This window comes from Sapajus apella, unplaced genomic scaffold (assembly GCF_009761245.1).
Source record: "Sapajus apella isolate SASKATOON/1434 unplaced genomic scaffold, GSC_monkey_1.0 scaffold82, whole genome shotgun sequence".
NCBI lineage: Eukaryota > Metazoa > Chordata > Mammalia > Primates > Cebidae > Sapajus > Sapajus apella.
In genome coordinates, this window is record NW_022437022.1 from 552,624 (window position 1) to 574,244 (window position 21,621).

The 21,621-nt window shown below is 51.0% G+C and overlaps 1 protein-coding gene across 5 annotated transcripts in view; it reads left to right on the plus strand.

Annotated features, from left to right (window-relative positions):
* Positions 1-21,621, plus strand: part of RPS6KA2 (ribosomal protein S6 kinase A2) — a 447,811-nt gene that overhangs the window by 227,482 nt on the left and 198,708 nt on the right. The window contains exon 1 of one of the 5 annotated variants that reach the window (XM_032253223.1): positions 8,450-8,805. The exons of the other annotated variants lie outside the window; for them this stretch is intronic. Within the exon in view, the coding sequence (XP_032109114.1) occupies positions 8,707-8,805 (99 nt within the window). The 5' untranslated portion in view covers positions 8,450-8,706. Of the gene's footprint in view, positions 1-8,449; positions 8,806-21,621 lie in introns of those variants that run through there. 5 annotated transcript variants of the gene reach the window in all.

Below are 21,621 nucleotides of genomic sequence, written 5' to 3' on the forward strand. Positions count from 1 at the left end.
ATTGTCCATTTTTACATCTGCTTGGTCACTTTGAGTCTCTTGTCTTTAATCATACTTTCATTTCTTGCTTTTATTCCCTTAAGCTGATCCGATCTGACACTCACTGCTCTCCCCTGGATGGTCCAGCAGCCAGAGCCTGCTCACAGCCGAGTCTGCGGTCGGCTGTCTTGCGGCTGTGCTCCTGACTTCAGCGTTCTCGTGGATGTCGCACACAGCACTTGTGAGCTTGTGCTCCTTGGAGCTGTATCTGAGGGAATTCTTTGAACCTAGCGTTAATGCAGATTCCTCTAGAAAGCATTTGTGATCGTTTCTGCTAGGCACCTAGGGCAACAACTCAAGACCACTTTAAACTGTCAGCTGGAGCTGGTGCTGCTGTGTTCACGTGGCGGTGAGCTGAGGCCATGCCCCTGTGCAAAGGCTGGCTGTGGCCACAAATCCCAGGGGATTTCCCATGCTACTGGACCCTGCTTAGCGCCAGCGTTCGACCGTGATTCCTCATCCAGGGGTTATGGGGTCCACCTCAGGCCAAGTGCAGCACCCTGCTGGACTCCCACTTTTGGGGGTCAGGCTCTGTCCTCCGCGGCCCCCATGGCTGGGACACAGGGTTGCATGCTGCAAAGCTGGACCCACTTCTTGGTTCCTGCCTCTGCTTACTCATCTTATTGACTTGAACAAACCTGGCTTGAGACTGGGTTAAAACACATTTCAATGTCCACCAGTGGGACAAATGCCCCCTTCTTTAGTGTCACTTTCCACAGCTTTTCTTCCCACTCTTGGACAACAGACAGCCCACACTGACTTGAAGTTCTGAGCGCTTGGTCAGTATTCCCGGTGTTCAGGATGGGGCCCTTTCATCGACCTGTGCAGGCAGTCCGAGCTAGCTGGCTTCTCCCATCTCGTGTGTCCCCTACCACCCTCTCTCCCCACCTGCCACCTGATCATCGTTCCTCTCGGGGCCAGAGCCAGGAGCGAGGAAGAGGAGGGGAGAGAATGGGCTTTGACTGCTCCCCTCTCTTCCCCCGCCTGACCCTTCTCTCCCGGAAGTCCCTGTTAGCGCCGCTCCAGGCAGCGCCTCTGAGGACTTCACATGGCCCCTCCTTGGCCCAGGCCTAGCCTGTAGGAAGCACTAGTGTGTCCATGGCCAACAAGCCTTGTGCATACAGGGTCGGCCAGCGCACAGCCTCTCTGCCCTCCTTGCGTTCCCTCCAGATGGTCCCAGTGGGTGCCAGACCTCAGCCAGCTGGTCCCAGGACATCGGCACTCCCCAAGGGGCCCCACAAAGTCAGCCCTCCTGGGCTGGAACAACATAGGCGGCATCTCCCCAGCGCTTTGGGTGGTGGAAAGGAGAGGAAGGGTGCGCTCACCATAGATGCTGCTGGATTTCCTCCCTCCACGCCCCCTCCTTCACCCTCCAGGCCCTCCTGCGTTCTCAGAGACCTGAGCAGTGCCAGGGTTGTGGAACAGCCTCTCGGTATTTTTTTTAATTGGCGTATAGCTGTTTGTCCTTGAAATTTTCACACGGAGTGTATCTCAGGGAGTTGGTAGAAACTTTCCTTTCAAATGATCAATCCTGAAATCCTGTTTGTTCTAAATTTAACCCTGGAGTTCATCCACTTCCCTTCGGCCACACCCTGCCTTTCTCCTGGCGGCATCCTCAATCTGTTTATTTAACAAGGGCAGCAGATATCCATTTGAATGGTTGCTGGGCGCTGGGCTCTGTGTCACCGCAGCCTCTGGGGATGTTGAAGTTCCTGTCCTTTAGGGCCTTATATTGTGATTGCTGGAGACAAGCATTTAAAAGGTGAAGAAGGCAAGGAAGAAGATGAGGGAGGAGGAGGAGGAAGGGGAGGAGGAGAAATGTGTGGCGGAGAAGAAAAGGAGGAAGAATCACAGATTATCAGAAGTTCTGTAAAGAATATCATAGTGAGGTGTTCTAGAGAGTCTGGAGAGTGGCCCTGTGTTAGATGGGCTATCCAGAAAGGTCTCTGCAGGGAGGCGCTCATTCAAGCTGGAAGCCAAAGCTTGAGAGGTCAAAGAACAGGGGCCTGGGCAGAGGGAGGAGCAAGGACCCAAGGCTGGAGGTGGGATGGCCTTGGCGGTTCTAGGAATGAAATGGAGGCCAGGCTGGTGGAGCCCAGGAGCAGTGTGGGGCAGGGTAGGACGGGGGGAGGTGGGTGAGACCCAGGGTCTTTTTGGCAGAGGCAGTGTAGGCAGAATGAGGAGTTTGGGTTTAATTATACTTTCCTGGCAAAAGAGTAAGAAGCCTGGCAGAGTTTTAGGCAGACAAGTGGAGGATTGGATTTGGATTTGTGTGGAATGGTCACGGGCAGGCAAGTTATCAGGTGACCACCCTGGTCTACAGTGGGGATGGTGGCTTGTCCTGGGTGGACATAGTAGGCGAGTGGGTCAGAGTTGAGACACCCTTTGCTGGACACACCCAGGTCACCCCCTGAGCTTAGACATAGCCTTCTCCCCAGGGTGGGGATGGTGGCTTGTCCTGGGTGGGCGCAGTAGGTGAGCAGGGTCAGATTTGAGACACCCTTCACCAGACAAGCCCAGGAGGTGCTCCTGGCATCCTTCTGCCAAAGCCTCCTGGGCTCTTCCTCCTCTTCAGGGGTAAACTCCGTGGGGCTCTCTACCACCTGACCTAGCACCCCTCCTCTGCCCTGTGACCTCTCCACACCCTCACAGCAGCCAAATGGACCTCCTCAGGACCAGGATCTCTGGCCTTTAGCCTGAGCTCCTGACAGAAGGCCCTCGCCTGTCCCTGTTTATCCAGCTGGAGCTCACTCATGGTCACCTGTTAATGTAGTATCACCTGCTAGACTAAGGGCTCCTCTGGGGGACCCCTTGGGGCTCTCTCTCCCCTCTAAAGCCCTTCCTGCCTGGGAGTGAAGGCACCCTGGCTTGTCTGTGCTACCTCAGAGACTGCAGCACCCACTGGGGCAGGAGTCCCTGCTGTGCCCTGCGCCCCAGTTCCCAGGATCAGCACAGCCCACAGCAGCAGGACCGTAGAAGCACAGACAGCCTGGGCTGATGACTGACACTGGCTCCTGCCGTGCTTCCTCTCTGACTCATGCATGCCAAGGTGCACCGGGGAGAGAAGTCATTAATAATTGTTAGTGAGTCACAAACATGAATATGACCAAGCATGCCCCACACAGTTGGTCTTACACACTACTGTTGGCTCTGTTGTCACAGGTCTTGTTTAAATTGTGGTCTCATTTGCCTCATATTTTAAAAATTGTTCTAGTTCTTGAATATTAGCTTTTTTATAGGCTTTTAAGGATGTGAGGTATTTATGGTGTGAAACTGTACCCAACAATTAATAATTTTGCAAATGAAGGCCGAGTGTAGTGGCTCACACCTGTAACCCCAGCACTTTGGGAGGCTGAGGTGGGCAGATAATTTGAGGTCAGGAGTTCGAGACCAGCCTGGTCAACATGGCAAAACCCCATCTCTGCTAAAAATACAAAAATTATCTGGGCATGGTGGCACATGCCTATAGTCCCAGCTGCTTAGGAGGCTGATGCAGGAGACTCACAGGAGGAGGAGGTCGCAGTGAGCCGAGATCACACCACTGCACTCCAGCCTGGGGGACAGAGTGAGACTCTGCCTCCAAAAACATGTGCAAATGAAATTCTGTCTTTAGAGTTACGTGTTATTTTCTCATCTCACGTAATTTACAGGTAGGTGTCTTTATTATTCCATGTTTGTGGTCATGTTGGAATAAAACCCGACAGTTTTGCAAGTCGTGGATTTACAGGGAACCATCTGAGTGTACTAGGTAAAGGCTCAGCGATTTTGGTTCCGAGGTGGTAAAATGGAGGGGATGAGGAAGGAGGGGGAGCAACTTGGAGATGGCGCCTGAGGACGTGAGGACCTGTCCTGGAAACGCTGGCCCTGTTTCCTTCCCTGCAGCCCGTGGGTCTCTGATGAGTTCTGCTGCCAGCGTCACCTCCCACCTCGGCCTCTTGCTCTCCACCACAGTGGCCATCGTGGTTTGCTCTTCATGATGACACTGTCCTGCCCGCAAGATTGTCACAGGGTTGTCTCCCTGACTCTGTGTCCACCTTCCACGGGCTCTCCTCTGCTGTGCACCCTGCTGCCAGGAGCACTTTCTCCAATGCAAGTGTGTCCCTGTTGTCCTCAGCTTCATGCTTCAGTGGCCCCTTTGCTAAGCTTAGGACAAATGTCATTCCCTCCACCTAAGCCCACACCCTGAGCCCATGCTCTGGCCACACAGTGTCTCTCACCCCAGGGCCTTTGCACAAGACGCTCGCTCTTTCTGATCTCGTCTCTGCTTGCCCAGTTTGAAAACCCATCCCGCTGTGTCCCTCTAGTCCTTCCTCCCTCTGCGTGGGCCAGCAGCATGTTTGTCTTCTTTAAAGCGTGGCACGTTCCGCTGACTCATAGTGTATTTTCGTATCTGATAATTTGTCACTCGCCTGTGATGATCTTGTGAGAGGGCACAGTGCTGAGTGCAGAGGAAGAGATCATGAAACGCATGATATGCAAATGCATTCAAACAAGTAGTTCTTCCATCCTATAATTATAACTGTAATTATCATCTCACAGCATTTCTACCATAATGTTTTACAAATATTATGACTATTAAATAATCTTTAAGTAATTTTTATAAAAATTTAGGTTTAGTGACTAGATTTAAATCTATGGATTAACCAAGTGAATAACGAGTGCCTTGCTCAATCTATCAGATAGGATTCTTTTAAGTGCAAATGACAGAAAACTCAGCTCAATGAAAAGATTTGTTATTTTCCACCAAAATAAGCCTCAAAGGGGTTTGGCTGCAGAATTGGTTAATGCAGTAACTCAACAGTGTTATCAAGGATCCAGAATGTTTCCGATTTTCTGCTGTGCCATGCTTAGCATGACCTCAGGGGGCCCAGACACCCCCAGCTCTGAGCATCCCATCCTTACACACTGGCCAGAGGTAAAAAAAGAAACTCACTCCTTTACTTTGCCCTAATTTCCTTTCTTGCTCTGAGGACTTAGGCATTTCTCCTCTGAGCCTGTTTTTTGGTTTTTGGGTTTTGACATGGGCTCTGACTCTGTTACCCAGGCTGGAGTGCACTGGCACGATCTCAGCTCGCTACAGTCTCCGCCTCCCAGGCTCAAGTGATCCTCCCCCTTCAGCTTCCACGTAGCTGGGACCACAGTCATGCATACCATATCCAACTAACTTTTGTATTTTTTAGTAGAGAAAACCTGGGTTTTGCTATATTGCCCAGGCTGGCCTTGAACTCCTGGGCTCAAGTGATCTGCCCATCTCGGCCTCCTGAAGTGCTGGGATTGCAGGGTCCTGATGTATTTCATACCCGTGTCGGGTCCACGTTGTCCTCTGGGCTCCCACACTGCTCACCGTGCCTCTGCTTCTCCGACCTGTTCCTGACTTGCGCTGTGGGTCTCTGCTCCCTCCTCCCTCACTAAGCTCTGGTTCCCATTTCCTTTTCCTTTGAATTAAGTTCCCTTGGTCTCCTGCTTTTCGTGTCTCTCTTCTGGTCGTTCTCTCTCTGTGTTGCTGCTGTTGATTTCTGTATGCCCTTCCTCATTCGGCGGGAGAGATGGGAAACCTTGTCACAGTCCCCTGACTTTGCCCTGTTATTCCTTAGCCTGGGACTCCCACCTCCTCTTGTCTGTCCAGGAAATATATTCCGTCATCTTTTTATCCTCAGGGCTTCAGAGCAAAGGCCATCTCCTTTTTGACTTCGCCAGTTAAAATCGCCTTCTCATTCCTCTCTTACGGGCAGGCATTTCTTTCACATCACATAAAAACGGCATCAACGTTCTCAGTTCACTCACCTTCTCTTCCATATGACTGTGAACTTCTTGGGATGCCGTAATCATTTTGTGTCCCTAATGAAAGCCACAGTGCCAGATGTTAGTAGGTGCTCGATAATCACTTGCAGAATTGCACTGATCACACCTCAGCTAATCTGGTGCTCAGAGGTAGCAGGAGCCGTGGCATTCAGTCTCAAACTGTGTGCTTGAGTCACAGAAAATGTGGGACACTCAGAAGTCTACCAAGCTCTTTATCTTCTCTTCAGCCCTCTCCCATTCCATCATCTGGGCAAGAGCCTTTGTCAAGTTCACTTTTCTTTTCTGGTATTTGGTATGGATAATTGGGATGTAGGTTGCAATGGGTCTTGATACTATACCTACTCCAGATTTATTGGTTTTGGAGGATTTCATTATACAAACACATGAAGTAGTATTCAGTGATAACTAGAGATTGTGGTATACCTGCATTTTACCAGGACAAAAAGGCAAACAGGTTTATTGTTCTAGCAGTGAATTCCATGTTTGAAATCTGATTTTCCCCCCAAGCTCAACAGAACAGTTTTGTTGCCTTCAAATTTGAGGAACTCATGAATGTCCCATGAGATATTTCCTTTCCAATTTTGTCTGATCAGGTCAAAATGCTCTTCTTGGTACAACACAAGCCTTGGCTTAGGCCTGCCTCGGGGCTTTTGTCTCAAACAGGATGCCCACTGGTTGGTATAGTTGCCATTCTGCACTCCTGTCTCTGGACAGTATCACCTGCTCCCCTTCTGAGGCAAGCATGGTTGGGTTGGCCCTCCCTTATCCCTGGAGTCTGTGTCCAGTCGCAGGTCCATCTACTGCTTCCCACGCTGGGTCCAGTATTTGCCTAGAGCTAGGATTTTTGTGTTTGCCTAGAGCTAGGATGCCTGAGGGTTCCAGCAGGGACACAGGGCACTAAAAGGCTAGCTCTGAGAGCACAGGTTACTACCTTCCCAGCAGAACATTAAAGGAAGCAGGAAAACCAGTTTTTATGGGCACTCAACTGGCACATCCTCTTGAAAAGCAGCAAAAAGCGGTGTTTGGTGTCCTTGTGGGGTCCTGCACTTCTGCTTTTAAAGGAAAATTGTCCTTATAGATCCTTTAATACGTCATATGAAAATCAATTACACTGTTAAAATTCACAAAGCACTCCCATATCCGTGATCTTGCATAAGCCTCTTGGTATCCAGTAAGGGAGATGAGGCAAGTTTCACTCGGATTTTCCTCTTAGAGATGAGCCGTGTAACAACGCGCAACGGTACCCAAGTTCACCAGGCAAGGATGGACCCGAACTGTCCCCCTGCTTCCACTCCGGAGCAGCGCCGCTCAGCGCCCGTCTCCAGGACACCCAGAGAGCCTGTCTGAGCAGCCTCAGCCCGGAGGCAGCGTGAGCTTAAAGCTCTTATTTATTCAAGGACATTCTGACCTCTCTGCCCACCTTAGCCAAAATAGCCTGCCACAAGTATTAGCGCGACGTCTGACCAGTCCAGGAGGCAAAACAACGCGAGGATGTCCGCAGTTCGCACTGCGGACGAGCAGGACCTGTCGGCTCTCCCACGCTTGTCTCCGGTCTTTGCCGGTGGTGACGGTGTTAGGTCGGGGGCTCCTTTCTCCGCGCTTCAAACACAAACTCCACGCGTGCAGGAGGGAAGCAGAGGCAGCTGCGCGGGGTCGCGAGCCCGCAGATCCCAGCTTCCTGCCGCCCTGGGGGAAAAACCGATGTTTCCCCGTAAGGCAGATCCCGAGCGGCGCTGCCGCCAGCAGTGGGCCTGAGGGCCTTGCCCTAGACCCGGGTCACCGCGCCCCGGGTGTTTCCCAGTGCGGGCCTGAGAAGCCATCGGTGTAGACGTTTCCTAGAGCGGGCGGCGAGGAGGGCGGATGCGTCTTTGTTCTGCAGCCGCGGGAGGGAGCCCCCGCCCTCGGGCGCCTTTGTCCGCACCGGCAGAGGGAAGCGCCGTCCGGGGGGCGGCTCCGGGCCGGGCTGCAGGGCCCGCGGCCCGGGGAGGGTGCCCTGCTCACTGCGCGCTGCGGTTTGGGTTGGGTTTTCCAGAAGCGTTTGCTGGTCAACAATTAAGTTTGGTTCGGCAGAGAAAAACATGACGAAGTGTGCATAGGGGTGTTTTAAGAAGGAAAACGTAATGACGGCCCCACGCTGGAAGGAAGAGCAGCCGGGCCGAAGGTGCAGGGAAGGGACCCCGCGACCCGCGGCTCCGGAGCAGCTGCACAGCCCGCCCCAGCCGGGAGCGGTTTTGGGCCGAGGCTCATTAGGCATGCGGCGGCCACGGGCGCTGATTGGCGGACAATATTGTGGGCGGGGCCGTGGGCGGAACCGTGAGGGGGCGGGGCTGCCTGGAGCTGGTACTCCTAGGAAGGAGTAGAAAGAGGAGGAGGGATGAGCACCTGGAGCCGCAGGGCCACGCTGCTGATTGGAGGTCTCGGCAGACGTGGTGCACTCCTGGGCGCGGCGGTGGGCTCTCATTGGCAGTGTTGGTGGTGGGCGGGAACGGGCGGGGCGGTGAGCGCTGATTGGTGGTAGTGGTGAGGCGGGGCGGAGGAGGAGGAGGTGTGCGTGCCGGGGCGGGAGCGGCGGGTGCTGATTGGCGGTAGTGGCGGTGGGCGTGGCGTGGGCGTGGCGCTTGGCTGGCGCTGGTACTCGCTGGGGAGGCGGAGGGAGAGGCGGAGGGAGCGCCTGGGGCCCCGGCCGTGGTGGCGGGCGAGGCCTGCCCTTTGTGACCACAGCCCGCGCCCCACGCCCCGCGCCCATGGCCGCTGCACCCGGCTCCCCGGCCACGCGCGCCTGCCCGCGGACCTGAGCCCCGCGCCTGGGATGCCAGGGATGCGCGTGCCCCGGCCCTGCGGCTGCTCCAGGCTGGGCGCGGGGCGATGGACCTGAACATGAAGAAGTTCGCGGTGCGCAGGTTCTTCTCCGTGTACCTGCGCAGGAAGTCGCGCTCCAAGAGCTCCAGCCTGAGCCGGCTCGAGGTAATGCGGCCGCCCTCGGGGCACGCAGGTGCCGGGCGCGGAGCGGGCCGTGGCCGTCCGAGTCCGCCTCGCCACCCCTGGGTGGACCCGAGACCCGTCGGGGAGTTCAAGTTACTGGAAAGCTAGTCCGGTTCCGAAAACGGAACCAAATGGCCCCAAACGATGTCGCTGGGACTCCGTAGTAATTGGGCGGTCCGTGGGTCCTCGCGGGGGTCAGCTCCACCCGTGCTGCGTTTCCAGCTCGTTTCTCTGCCGCCGTCTGCAGGAGTGTGGGGTGGTCCCCTGTGGGCCACAAGGTGTCCCGGGTGAGGAGGGGGCTTCTCTGCAGGTGGACCGTGCATGGCACAGGGCGTTCCGCGGTGGTCCATCAAAGTCCCGAGTGGAGAGGCCCCTCAGCTCCGCCCTCCGAGGCTCCGATCAGGTGCTGTCACCGTGCCGGGCCGGCAGGTCCCACCTCATCTTGCAGCTAGCTCATGCATTTGAAGTCAGCGTAGAATTCACAGAACGGGAAAGAACGGGCAGCAATACAATCTACTCAGGCGTCTCGTCTAAAACGGCGCTCGGGAGCGAAGCGCCTGATGCAATATCCCGCAGCGTCGGGGTGGATACACTTTCGTCCTGAAAACCCAGGGTGCTCTCAAAGCACTGTCCTTTCTACCTGTCCGGCATCTTGGCATCTTAGGGTGTCTTTGTGGATGGTTGTCTTGTTGTGTTTTTTATTTCAACCATCAAATCTTGTTCTCTTAATTCTAGTATCCAAATCACATTGTTGAATCCATAGATGACAAAACAGTGAAACGTGTTTAAGTGAAAAACAGACATGGTGATGGGAGACTGAGGCTGTGACCCAAAGATTTCGCCCGACACTGTCCCGCCTTTGCCTCTAGGCTGGCACCTGTAGGGTTTTGGTTGGTTGGTTTCAACTGGAATAATCTCAAATGTTTCATCTTGGTTGTCTTTGTCCCAGCTGCCATGATACTAGACATAGGCATGCGTTTTGTAACAATTCAGAGATTTCTAAGCAGAGCTCAGGAATAGACATAAAAGAAGAGAATTACTTGTTTAAAAAGTTTCTCTTATGGCATCCCTTAATCAGAATTGAAAGTACTAGATAGGATAGGCGTGGCCGGTTCCCGAGGGTAAAACACACCTTTCAAACAAAACTGTTAATCCAGTACTGGAGGGGGACTTGCTTTAAGTCTAATATTGAGAGAAATTCAGCAACCCCTCAGTGAGACAAATCATTTTCCTGGAACACAGGCATTTAAAAATCGAAAGTTGACAAGATCAGAAACTCAGAACAGTATTTATCTTTACCCAGATACATGTTTTTATTTCCTGTTTCATCACAATGCCAGTTTATTAGACAACTCCTCATCTCCTTCCATTTATTGCCTTTGCCAATAAGAGGCAAACTCTAGACATTGTTTATGAAGAGCAGCTCTAGACACTGGCTGACCGGTGGGAGTTGAGGAATCTACCTGTAGGATACACACGTCTCTGGTGTTAGGGTTCAGCTGGGAGGACCGGGCTGTGGAAGTGCCTCCAAAAAGAAGACAGTGGGAAACAAGGTGGGGATGGGAATAGAAACAAAGTTTCTTTGATGTACAAATACAGTTTCCAGAAGTCATACATAAACCTTCAGCGATGCAGGAGATCAAATGGGCTGAAAATAAATGTAATCTAATAGATAATCAATTAGTGTGTCCTATGTGCTAGGTCCTGTACTAGGTGGTGGAGGTCTCATTAAGATGGTTAGTACCAATACAATGCTCACTTCTTTACAAATGCATTCCCCAGCTTTCTGTTATTTGATGATTGTAAAAATCGGGGTCGCATGTGTTACTATCCTCATTCTATCGCTAAGGGGGAAAAAAACCCTGAGAGATTGAAAGTCTTGTTAAAATCTTTCCGAGGAATTCATTCTGCAAGTGTATATGGAGGACCTGGTCTGGGCTGGTTTTTTTCTGGGCACTGCATCCAGAAAGACACAGGACATAGAAGTCCTGGCCTCAGGGCACTTCTACCCAGTGAGGAGTCTCACAAACAGCCGACTTTGTGCCCCAGTGCAGTAAGTTCCTCCCCAGCTCCCTACCCATACTTCAGAAGGCTGCCTGTTCGTTTGTGTGTTCACAGCTGGTTATAGGCCAAGAAGCACTCATCAAAAAATGTAAAACTGAGCAGGGGAGGTCTGTCAATGGATTGTGGTTGAGAAATAGGACACACAGTACTGAACACAGATGTGTATTTCCTCTGTTTGGATGAATGAGAAAGATAACTTGTTTTATAATAGGAAACATTTTAAAAGTGTTTCTGTGAAATTTATATTTTGAAATATACAGAGACCTTGTAAAATTTTGTTATTTGAAATTCAAAGTCTCGTGACATAAACAGGAAACTATCGTAGTTACTTTAAGGTGAAAACAGTATCTTCATTTAAAAGGCTTTCAGAGAGAGACTCAGTCCTAATGTTTTCATACTTGATTTTATTTATTTATTTTTTTTAAATAGTAAGAAATTTCTAAAGTTCCTTCTTTTTTTTCCCCTCTCTTTTACATTTATGCCTGGCAAAAGTTCTCTGAACATGCTTGATTTTAAAATAAATTTTACATCTATAACCCAACATTTGCTAAACCCTAAGTGACAGAGAAGCCAGGTTACTTAATCATATTTGGAAACAGTTTATGAATTACAGATTAAAATGAAATTCACTGAAATATTTTGTCCTCTGTCAGCGTAGAATCAAGTGAGTAAGCCAAGTCATTAACTCTGGCAGATATAACTTTGGGGGTTTCTAAAGGAAAACTGGGTATCTTGCATAGACTTTCGTGGATGTGCCCCAGAAAGGAAGGTGTCAGGTCTCAGTGCCCACAAGACCCTCACCCCCAAGACAGCTTTGCTTTCAGGCCATTGGCAGTATTGCCTAAGAACCAGGAGACATTGCCGGGCAGAGTAATCTGCATCTCATCCAACAGTCCATTTTATAGATGAGGAAATGGGGCACTGGCCCATTTGCTAAGCTGGAGTTCCCATGATCCGGCTGGGACAGGAAACCCTCTCAGTGTCTGTTCTATAAGTCAGTGCACTTATCTACAAATACGTTACCCATGCCAGTTGCCAAGAAGCTAAGGTGGCTTTGAGAGCAAGGAAATGCACCGCCTGCAGCATCCTAACTTAGCCGAACCATAGGTCCACTGAGCTGAAAGGAATCTTCTCTCCACCCAACCTTCCCACACACCAGTAGAGCCTCAAAAGATGGGCTGTGCAAGCTCCAAAGCTTTGCTTATATTTCTTCCAAAAGGGAATGTAGATTTTAAATGAATTAAAAGTGATATTGTAACTCAAGGAAAGACTTCAACCAATTTGCTAAAGGTGTCAATACGCAAAGTCATTTCATTAGCAAACAGTTATTAGTGTGGAGTTACCAAAGCCAGAGGGGTAACCTATTATTTGACCTATTTCAGCTGTAACTGGAGTTTCTCCTGAAAGACAGCAGGGAGTGAATGAGGAAGGCAAAATGTGAGGATTTACCTGGGATATTGCTAGTGATGAACTGCTGAGTGGATAGGAGAATTTCGTTTTATGTCTCTATTTGCTTAATTCATACACTCAAAAGATTTTAGCACATACCGTGTGCATTGTGTTAAGCAACTGGGATAAAAATAGGATCCCTGCCCTCAGTGAGCTTAATGTCTAGCAATAGAGGCAAACAAGTCAAAAGAAGCTTGCTGTTAGGGTGTAAGTGCTGTGAAATTATTGGCAACTTTGGATTTAAATGGTCTAATTAGATCAATTGCCAACTTATTCCTATTTCTGGTGGTCACAGATCATCAGAATTTATCTGTGAGTATGTATAAAGATATTTTAATTGCTCATTCCTTTTAAGGAAAACATGGTATCCTAATAAAGGAAATGTGAAGGGACTCTTAGCAAGCATCGGAAACAATATTGGCTCCAGTCGTGTATAAAAAGAAAGCTTCCTGGAAAGTTTGCCATCAAGGCTTGTTTTGGTGCTTGTGAGGTGAGCTCTTCTAGGTCTTGGGTGGTTTCCAAGAAATCCATTTGTAATTAAGATAATTTTCAGGTACTCTCAATATTTTGTTTATCCTAATTTTATTAGATTTTCTGACAGCAAAAAAAAAAGAAAAAAGAGGGGACCACAATAAATAGTTCATATTAGTAAATACTGAATTTGTTCATCTTTTTGCCCATTTACATACATCATTCTATTTTAAAGACATTAAGCTTAATTCCTTATTTGTGGTCACAGTTTCTGTGACATGCCTTATGTCTGGAATTTCATTACCTACTTTCTCTCTTTACATTCCAGAAAACTCCCCGAGTATTGTTGCTTTTTAAAACTGTGTGAAAAGACAGCTAAATGTAGTGAGATTTTGCCCCTTTTGCTTTGCCCATCCCTTTCCATAAGCCCATGTACTATGTTTGACCACACACCCAGCACAGCAAAGACTATTCAGACTGTTTCATGCCTTTACAAGTAGAAGAATGAAATGGAAGCACACTAAATAAACATGGGAACATCTCTTTATATCCTCTGACTTACCATTTACCTGGGATTTCATTCTGTTTCTCACATGTGGAGTGAATAGCTTCTTAGAAGTGGCAAATTCATAGTGGGTGGGGGGAGTATGAACTCTCTGAGGCATCTTCCAGGGCCACTGGCATCAAGGGGAAAGGGAGGAGAGAGGCTTTGGGGCTGTAGCTTCAGGATGAAGGCAACATTCAGGCCAACCAGAGATGTGTGCCGCGTTGGAGACCTTCAGGAAGCTGCCAGGAGAGAGTGCTCCTTTGATGTGGGGGGCCGGGATGAGTGGATTTGGTATGACATGGAGTTAGTAGGAACCAGTAGTTGAACCAGAAATACGCTACCTTTTGCTCCAAGGATCTGTGCTTGTCAAATAAGCTGAGCTGGTCTAAGACTAGCCACATTCTCTAGAATGCTCTGCCCTTATTTCTGATTACACTGAATTACGCTGTGTTGCATTTTCTCAGCATTCTATGTTTGCTGATATATTTTCACTAGTAAAAGCTATCACGTTGAACTCAAATAAGTAAAAATTATCAACAAATAAGCTGTTAAGCTACAGTGTGATTTAATCAAGTAAACGGATCAGACACAAATATATTCCGTCTGAAATACTGTTAATCACATCTGACTTGCAGCTGCGTGAGAAGCCTTGCCTTCTGACTGCTTAGCTCGGGGAAATAATGGTGCAGCTATAAGGAAGCCGGAGGCACCTACACATCAGGGCGTGGGGACAAATGTGACTCACCACACACCTAGGATTTACTGCCAAGCAGGCCAGAAGCAGTGCTTCAGGCCAGCCAAGACGTGTACCTGTTGTTATGCAGTCATTTGCATATGTTATGCGGTTATTTGCATATATTCCTGGAGATGAGTTAGAGGGTGTTCCCAAGACCGCGGCTGATCTGAGACCTGTACCTGATTCCAGTCTGCGAGTGCTCCCTATCCAGTCTCCTCAATGAGCCTTGGTGTGCAAAGCTCCCAGGCTGGCTGGTTTGCCCTGGCCTTGCCCCGTGGAGGGAGGAGTCTGCAGGCATGGAGCAGGTAGCATCCCGTTCCCCTCGCCCCTGCATGGCGCCAGTCTCTTCCATGGGATGTGCCTGACCTTGCCGGCTGCCCCTTCTCCCTGCCACCTCACACTGCCCTCGTGTCCTTGCTGTCTGCCTTGTCAAACCACTGAAACCTTTTGAGAATCTGTCTCCCCAGGTACACGGTAGGGGTAGCCTTGTAATAAGGGTTATCTTCAAGTTAGTAAATGCTTCAGCAGTGAAATGTGCCTTGTCAGGAAAGAGTTTACACTTGGCGTCTGTGGCGTTGCACAAAGCTCACTTTGGTTACACTGGTTCTGTGAAGGTGCTTGTGCTGCATTATGGGGGGAAAGTGTTTTTGCTCTCCTGCCAGCCTCCTTCCTTGGCCCTTTGAGTACACATGTGTTTCAAATTAGTATTATCACCATGAAACTAGCTTTTCCTAGGTTATAGCTATGTTAAGTTTACATACAATGATGGTTTAATCTTTGATACTGTCATTTTAAACATAATTCGTGGGAATAGCCCCCTTGGAACACACACTTGTTTTCCTCGCTGTTTCTGGTGTCAGCCCACAAGAAATGGCTGAGTGGGGCCGTTGGGAGAAGGGAGAAGGCATTGGTGGAAATTATCCAGCTTTTTAGAGAAAGGAATTGTTTCTCCGTTCCATTATTCCGCCTTCTGTATGAAATTAGCAAGATTTTTTTAAAAAAATGAATCGCAGATTAGTACTTAGGTATTGGCCGTGTATTTCCTCCTTTTGCCAAAGAAAAGAAGGGCTTGGATGAGACTGGCAATAAGAAAAGCAGGCCTCATACCTGTGGAATGATTCGTGTGCTGTATTTTCAGTCTGAATTTTCAGATGGACATTAGCCAGAATGCAAGCCCGGGGCCCGCCGTGGAAAGCATTTTCTGTGCTCCAAGTGCACTGTAACATTCTTTGCACCAAGGCATCTTGGCCACACATCCTGCCAGCGGCCTGTGGGCTTGCAGCTTTTACTCATTAAACTGTGAGGCCGAATTTATAAGAGGAGTGGGCCAAAGGATTTTACTTTGAATGACTTTATTTTGGAACGGTTGCGGTAGAAATACTCTAGCGACTGCTTAAGAAGCTCACACAGGTCCCAATTTGAATGCTGTTAGCCCAGGATAATTGCAACTTCTCTAGAACTGGGGTTGGATATCATATGAGCTTCCAAATATAGTCTTACATCCAAAATATTGTGTGAGAATCTCTTTCTAAGGATGAAAAACCAAAGAAGCCTCTTCTTCTGAACGGTGGATAAAACACAAGAGCAGCAGGGAAGATGCCTTTGAGAGGCCTCTGAATGAGAGAAGCTGGGAGCTGGGCAAGACTGGGATGAGGCAGGAAGCTCCAGGGGTTCTGCAGGCCCTCCAGGAGCCCCAAGACTCGCAGGCCACGTGGCTATCAGCTCCCGCAGGCACCAGGGGCCCTGGGCTCCCTGTCACAGGGTGAAGCCCCAGAGAGACCGGTGCGTTCTACACTATGCTTGCAAAAGTGCCTTGGGAAAGCCTCTTGCCTGTAACTTGCTAAAGCAACTCTGTTGACTGGTTGACTTTGAAGATAGCAAAGGAAAGAAACACAGACAAACAAAACAACTTTAAAAGAGCATTTATTTTTAGAACACCTTTGACTTCTTGAATTCCTAGTTTGTCATCACTTTAGGGACAGAACAGATAGGCTGCGGGAAACCAAGTGGTGACTGTAGCTGACTGCCTTCATTCCAGAGAACCCAAGACACAGCATGAGGTTGGGTCTGTCTCTTATTTCTAGATCTTAGCAAAGAGAAATATAGTGTTGGATTATGACGTGTGACTCAATCAAGTCCTTGTAGAGTGCAACCCAACAGAAAAGAGGAAACGCTTTCCATCCGATGGCATCTATCAGAGCCCCTACGCACAGGGCTTGTGCGCACAGCGTCCAGTGTGTCTCTCAGGGTTGAAAGCGTCTAGACCTCTGTCCTAATGTCTTCACGTCACACTACAGTGTCGAGGCTCATGACAGTAGAACTCCAGCAACTGATGTAGGGAAGGGAGTGTGATCTGCTAAAGTGAGCTGGCCACAGTCACTCTGTGTGCATGCTACAGGAGAAGAGATGAATGTCTGAGACGCCCACCCTAACTTCCCGGAGCTTGGAGATAACAGAAGTGGTGGACATTTGCCCAAATTGCCGTGAAGAGTTACAGAGCAGTGCCTGTGTTTTCATTTTACTGTCTCCACCTCCCACTCAGCCGGGGTGAGCCAAACACAGAGCCTCTCACCCCCTGTGAACCTGATCTTCTAGTGATGATCACTCTTTTCCTCTGTCTCACCCCTGCCCACGTTGACCTCACTCCAGGTCGCCTTTCTACCCCAGGGATCTTCCCTTCCCGAGACTCTCAGGCCCTGCCCACACTCTTCCACACCAGACTTCCTGCTTTGCGTGGCTCTGCCCTCCTCTGCGGTTGGATTCAGGGCTGTCTCTTTGGGAGATTCTGGCCCAGCAACGCTTAGATCTGGACGGGAGTTGGGAAGAGGAGTCCATTGCTCTGTGGCTATGGGTATAGTCAAGCTCACTGCATCTGAGTCCAGGCTTAGAGGCAGTGGTTTGTGCTCAGATCACAGAAGAGAGGACGCACCTTGACGGTTTCTTCCCTCTGATGTAGCTCGGTCACCCTTGGTGGTAACATTCTGGAGTTTTAAGGAGTGTCCTGAATCACACGTCCCCTGCATGGCCAGGCTCTGGGTGTGCAGAGCTGCACATTCTCTCAGCTGTCGGGGCAGAGCGCACTCGTTCTCCCTGATGGTGTCATCAGCTTGGAACCCACAATACTTCTTTGCCATTTGTGAATTTACAGAAAAATTCAGGCTGATTTGTGGCCTATGGTGCTAAAAATGCTGGTGAAGCTCGTGTGGAAGGAATGTGCCACTGGCTGATGCCGCAGGCGGGACTCTGTGTGCTCAGTGGCCATGGACAGCTGTGGTTTTGTGGGACCGTTGCCCGTGATCCACGTGTGGCCATTCTCCGTGTAATGCACAGCTTCTGGGTTAATGTGTGCAAAGTCCTTGGAGGCCATTTAGGACATTTTATCTTAAGAATTAGCCATGGACTGACTATTCACTACGTGCCTAAAAATTTTCAGTAGGACTTGGGTATAGAGGGTTAAAATGCAGACAGAAAGTGGTGCTTACCTGAGACCCGTGGAGTAGGAGGTTATTGAAACCATCGCGGAAGTCAGATTACTCAGAAGCCACAGAGGACCGCATAGTGGCATGAGGTAGTGCTGGCACCGGGCCTTTTACAGACTGACTACTGTTTGGCATTGAAAATTTTTCTATGGAAAAAACGTCTAATCTAGGCTCATGATATAGCTGACATAGCGTTATTCTGCAATAAAAATTTTGGGAAAAAAATCTCCAAACTACTTTGATTACTTAAAAAATTTTTAAAGCAACAAAATATCTTAAAAGATTGAGAAACTATCAACATTTTTTAAAAACGTGCAGATTTCCACATGTATTAATGCTGGTAATTTTTAAGAAATAGAGAAACAGGAAAAGTCAATCAGGATTTTTCTTTTAAAAGCTGATGCGTCTAGAAGAATAGGTCTTATTCTAGGAAGATGGCCTTCGTGACATGGCTGATAGAGATTTCTAGTGAGATTTAAAGTCTCTGACTCCTGGAGCTGAGTTTCTGTGATGAATGACTTTCCTCTGCAGTGTTCCTGCCCGTGACCGCCTTCGGCCCATGATGGAGTGATGGCGTGGGCACCGGCACCTTCTCTCAGGTCGAGCTGGGCTGTGTCAAGGGCTCTCCTGTGCCTGTACCCATGAGCCTTCTGGGCTCATTTCTTTCTCCCACGTGCATTTGTTCCTCTTCCTCTTGGGTGCTAGGTGCCTCGGCGCACCTTAGATTAGGAGCGTCAGGCACCTGCTGTCAGGGGCCTCGGTGGCTCTGGGCTAAGTCGGTGCTGTGGCTCCTGCCAGGCCCCCACCACGAGCACCACAGCAGGCTCCCTGCCCTGTGCGAGCCCAGGTCTCTGGGGCAGAAGTCCCACCACACCACATGTGGCCATCAGGCCCTGCTCCAGGCTGACCGGACCCCCACATGCAGCTCAGAAGCTGTGGGCCTGGGCCCTGGCCTGGCGGAGGAAGGAGGGGAAGGCTGGACCTGCAGCCCAGAGCCTTTGGAGCTGTTTCCTGGAGTCAGGGCTGGGGGTCTGCATGTCTGTCTTCCTCTCCCGAGCCTGGCTATCCCTAGGCTATAGAAGGCAGGCCGTGCACCTGCCGGAGCTGTTCACAGCTGCACCGCCATGTACCTGGACACCTGTTGCTGGGCAGGAGTGACTTGGTTGAATGGCCTCGGGCAGGCATGAGCGCTGGTGCTGGTGGGCGGGGCGGGCTCCATTAGTGGTGCTGGGGATTTCTCCCACAGTCGATGAGGGGAACCGTTGCCTGCGATCCCTGTGTCGGGGTGGGGGCTTTGGAGGTAACCCTCATGATGTGAATCTTGTCTCTGCTACGTGGCACTCATATGACTTTGACAAGGTCACCAGTGGGACCTTCTTGAGGCTGTTTTCTTCTCTGTAAAATCAGCATGACGCCTGCCTTACAGGGTCTGACTTGGAATCAGTGAAACTCCGTGCAGAGTGTTGGGGGCTCTCAGGCGGCAGGCAGGTCAGCTGGGGTATGGTGTGACTGCCACCTTCTCCCCACCAAGCCTGCATCCCCGCATCCCACACATAGTGGGTGGCAGGGTACCACAACAGACTCGAGAGGCCTGGCACAGGGCCCGCTGTCACAGGGTTGGCCATCTAGAAAGCACCGTCGTGTAGGCTGAACAGCAGGGAATGAGAATGACTGCACTGAGGGCCGTGTGCTGGGAGCCGCCTCCCAAATGCAGGAGATCCGTCCACTCTCTCACAAAGGGCACAGAACTGGCGGAGTCCTGTGCTGAGTGGGCAAGTCCCCAGCCGTGTCTAGCCCCGGCAGGCGACACAGGGGACTGAGTGCTGGTCCGGGCTGTGTGCTCTCCCTCTCTGATGCTCGAGACTCCCCTCAGGGCACTTCGGTGCGTCTCAGGGATGGTCTGGGACAGGCCAGAGCAGGGAGGGGAAGAGAGGTCCCAGAGACCTCACCCAGCCCTTGCTGCTGCTGTCGCCTGCCTGGTGCAAGTGGAGCGGGCACACGGTGCATGGGCGCTGTTGGCCTGTGTGCCCTGGGTTTGCATTTCAAGCGGGAAAGGCTGGGCATCTCGGAGGCCCCAGGCGATCGGCAGGTCTTTCTGATGTGACTGGGCAGCACAGCCGGGCTCTCATCCACTGCTTCCCTTCATTGAAAAGAAAAAGGCGTCCCCTCCGATACCTTCCGAAATCTTAACATGCTTTCCCTACTCCTCCCTTTATTCCGATTCTTCTTCCTCCACGTTTCCTTTTTACTTGTGTGACCTGTGACCAAAATACTGTGCCAAGGGGTCCACAGTGGCTGGAATGCCAGCACGGGGGTGTGTCACATGACATTCTTTCTGGTGTGCGGGGCTCAGCCCCCAGAGGAACATCTATGCCCATTTCCCAGTCAGATGAGTCAGCTGAGAGGGAACGCTAATTATTAGAACTGAAGTTTGAAAAAAGGCGCTAATGAACAATGTGGCCGCATCCTGCTGGGATCTCAATGGCAGGAAATAAAGTAGAACTAGTCGGGGTCTGGGCCACAGGGCTTCATCCGGCAGAACCCCATGCCCAGCCCCCACACAGGTGCTCAGGTGTGGGCCCCTGGTTTCCTTGGTGGGTGTGGAAGGCTAGATAACAGCTCTTTGGCAAAGCCACAGCCTAAGCCTGGAACCTGGAACTGTTCCCATATGTGGCAAAATGGACTTTGTAGGTGCGATCAAGTTAAGGAACTGGAGGTGGGGTGATGTTCCTGGTGGATCTGGGGGGGATCTGGAGGTGGGGAGATGTTCGTGGCTGATCTGGGGGGGCATCTGGAGGTGGGGTGATGTTCCTGGCTGATCTGGGGGGATCTGGAGGTGTGGAGATGTTCCTTTCTGATCTGGGGGCATGCCTGGAGGTGGGGAGATGTTCCTGGCTGATCTGGGGGGGGGGTGGGGGGGGGGGGATGTTCCTTGGTGGTCTGGGGGGGTGGCTGGAGGTGGGGAGATGTTCCTGGCTGATCTGGGGGATGACATCTAGAGGTGGGGAGATGTTCCTGGCTGATCTGGGGGGCATCTGGAGATGTGGAGATGTTCCTGGCTGATCTTGGGGGGAACCATCTGGAGTTGTGGAGATGTTCCTGGCTGATCTGGCGGGGGGCATCTGGAGGTGTGGAGATGTTCCTGGCTGATCTGGGGGGCATCTGGAGGTGTGGAGATGTTCCTGGCTGATCTGGGGGGGCATCTGGAGGTGTGGAGATGTTCCTGGCTGATCTGGGGGGGGCATCTGGAGGTGTGGAGATGTTCCTGGCTGATCTGGGGGGGCATCTGGAGGTGTGGAGATGTTCCTGGCTGATCTGGGGGGGCATCTGGAGGTGTGGAGATGTTCCTGGTGGATCTGGGGGGGCATCTGGAGGTGTGGAGATGTTCCCGGCTGATCCTGGGGGGGACCTGAAGGTGTGGAGATGTGCCCGGCTGATCTGGGGGGGCATCTGGAGGTGGGGAGATGTTCCTGGCTGATATGGGGGAGCATCTGGAGGTGGGGAGATGTTCTTGGCTGATCTGGGGGGGTGCCTGGAGGTGGGGAAATGTTCCTGGCTGATCTGGGGGGGCATCTGGAGATGGGTAGATGTGCCTGGCTGATCTAGGGGGACCCTAACTGTAATCACAAGAGTCCTCCTAAGAGGAGGCAGAGGAGGTCTGACTGCAATAGTGGAAAGGGGTGTGACGAGGGAGGCAGAGGTTACAGGGGTGTAGCAAGGGGTCAGGAGCAAGGCGCCCCCCAGGGCTGGCCATGGAGTCACCGGAGGGACCAGCCTTGCCCACACCAGCAAAATGAATCCCAGACTTCTGACCTCCAGCCCTGGGAGAGAAAAACTGTGTTTCAAACTGCTCAGTTTGTGGAATTTGTCACAGCAACAAGACACAGCGAATACTCTTATCAGTTCAGCTTTGAGGAAGGTTCCATGTTGTATGAGAGGTGGCAGACAGGGCGCACACAGGGCTGTGGCATCAGTGTGGGAGGGACGCTGGTGGGAGCCAGGGCAGCGCAGGGCCTGCTCACAGAAGGTGGACACCTGCACTCAGGGCCATG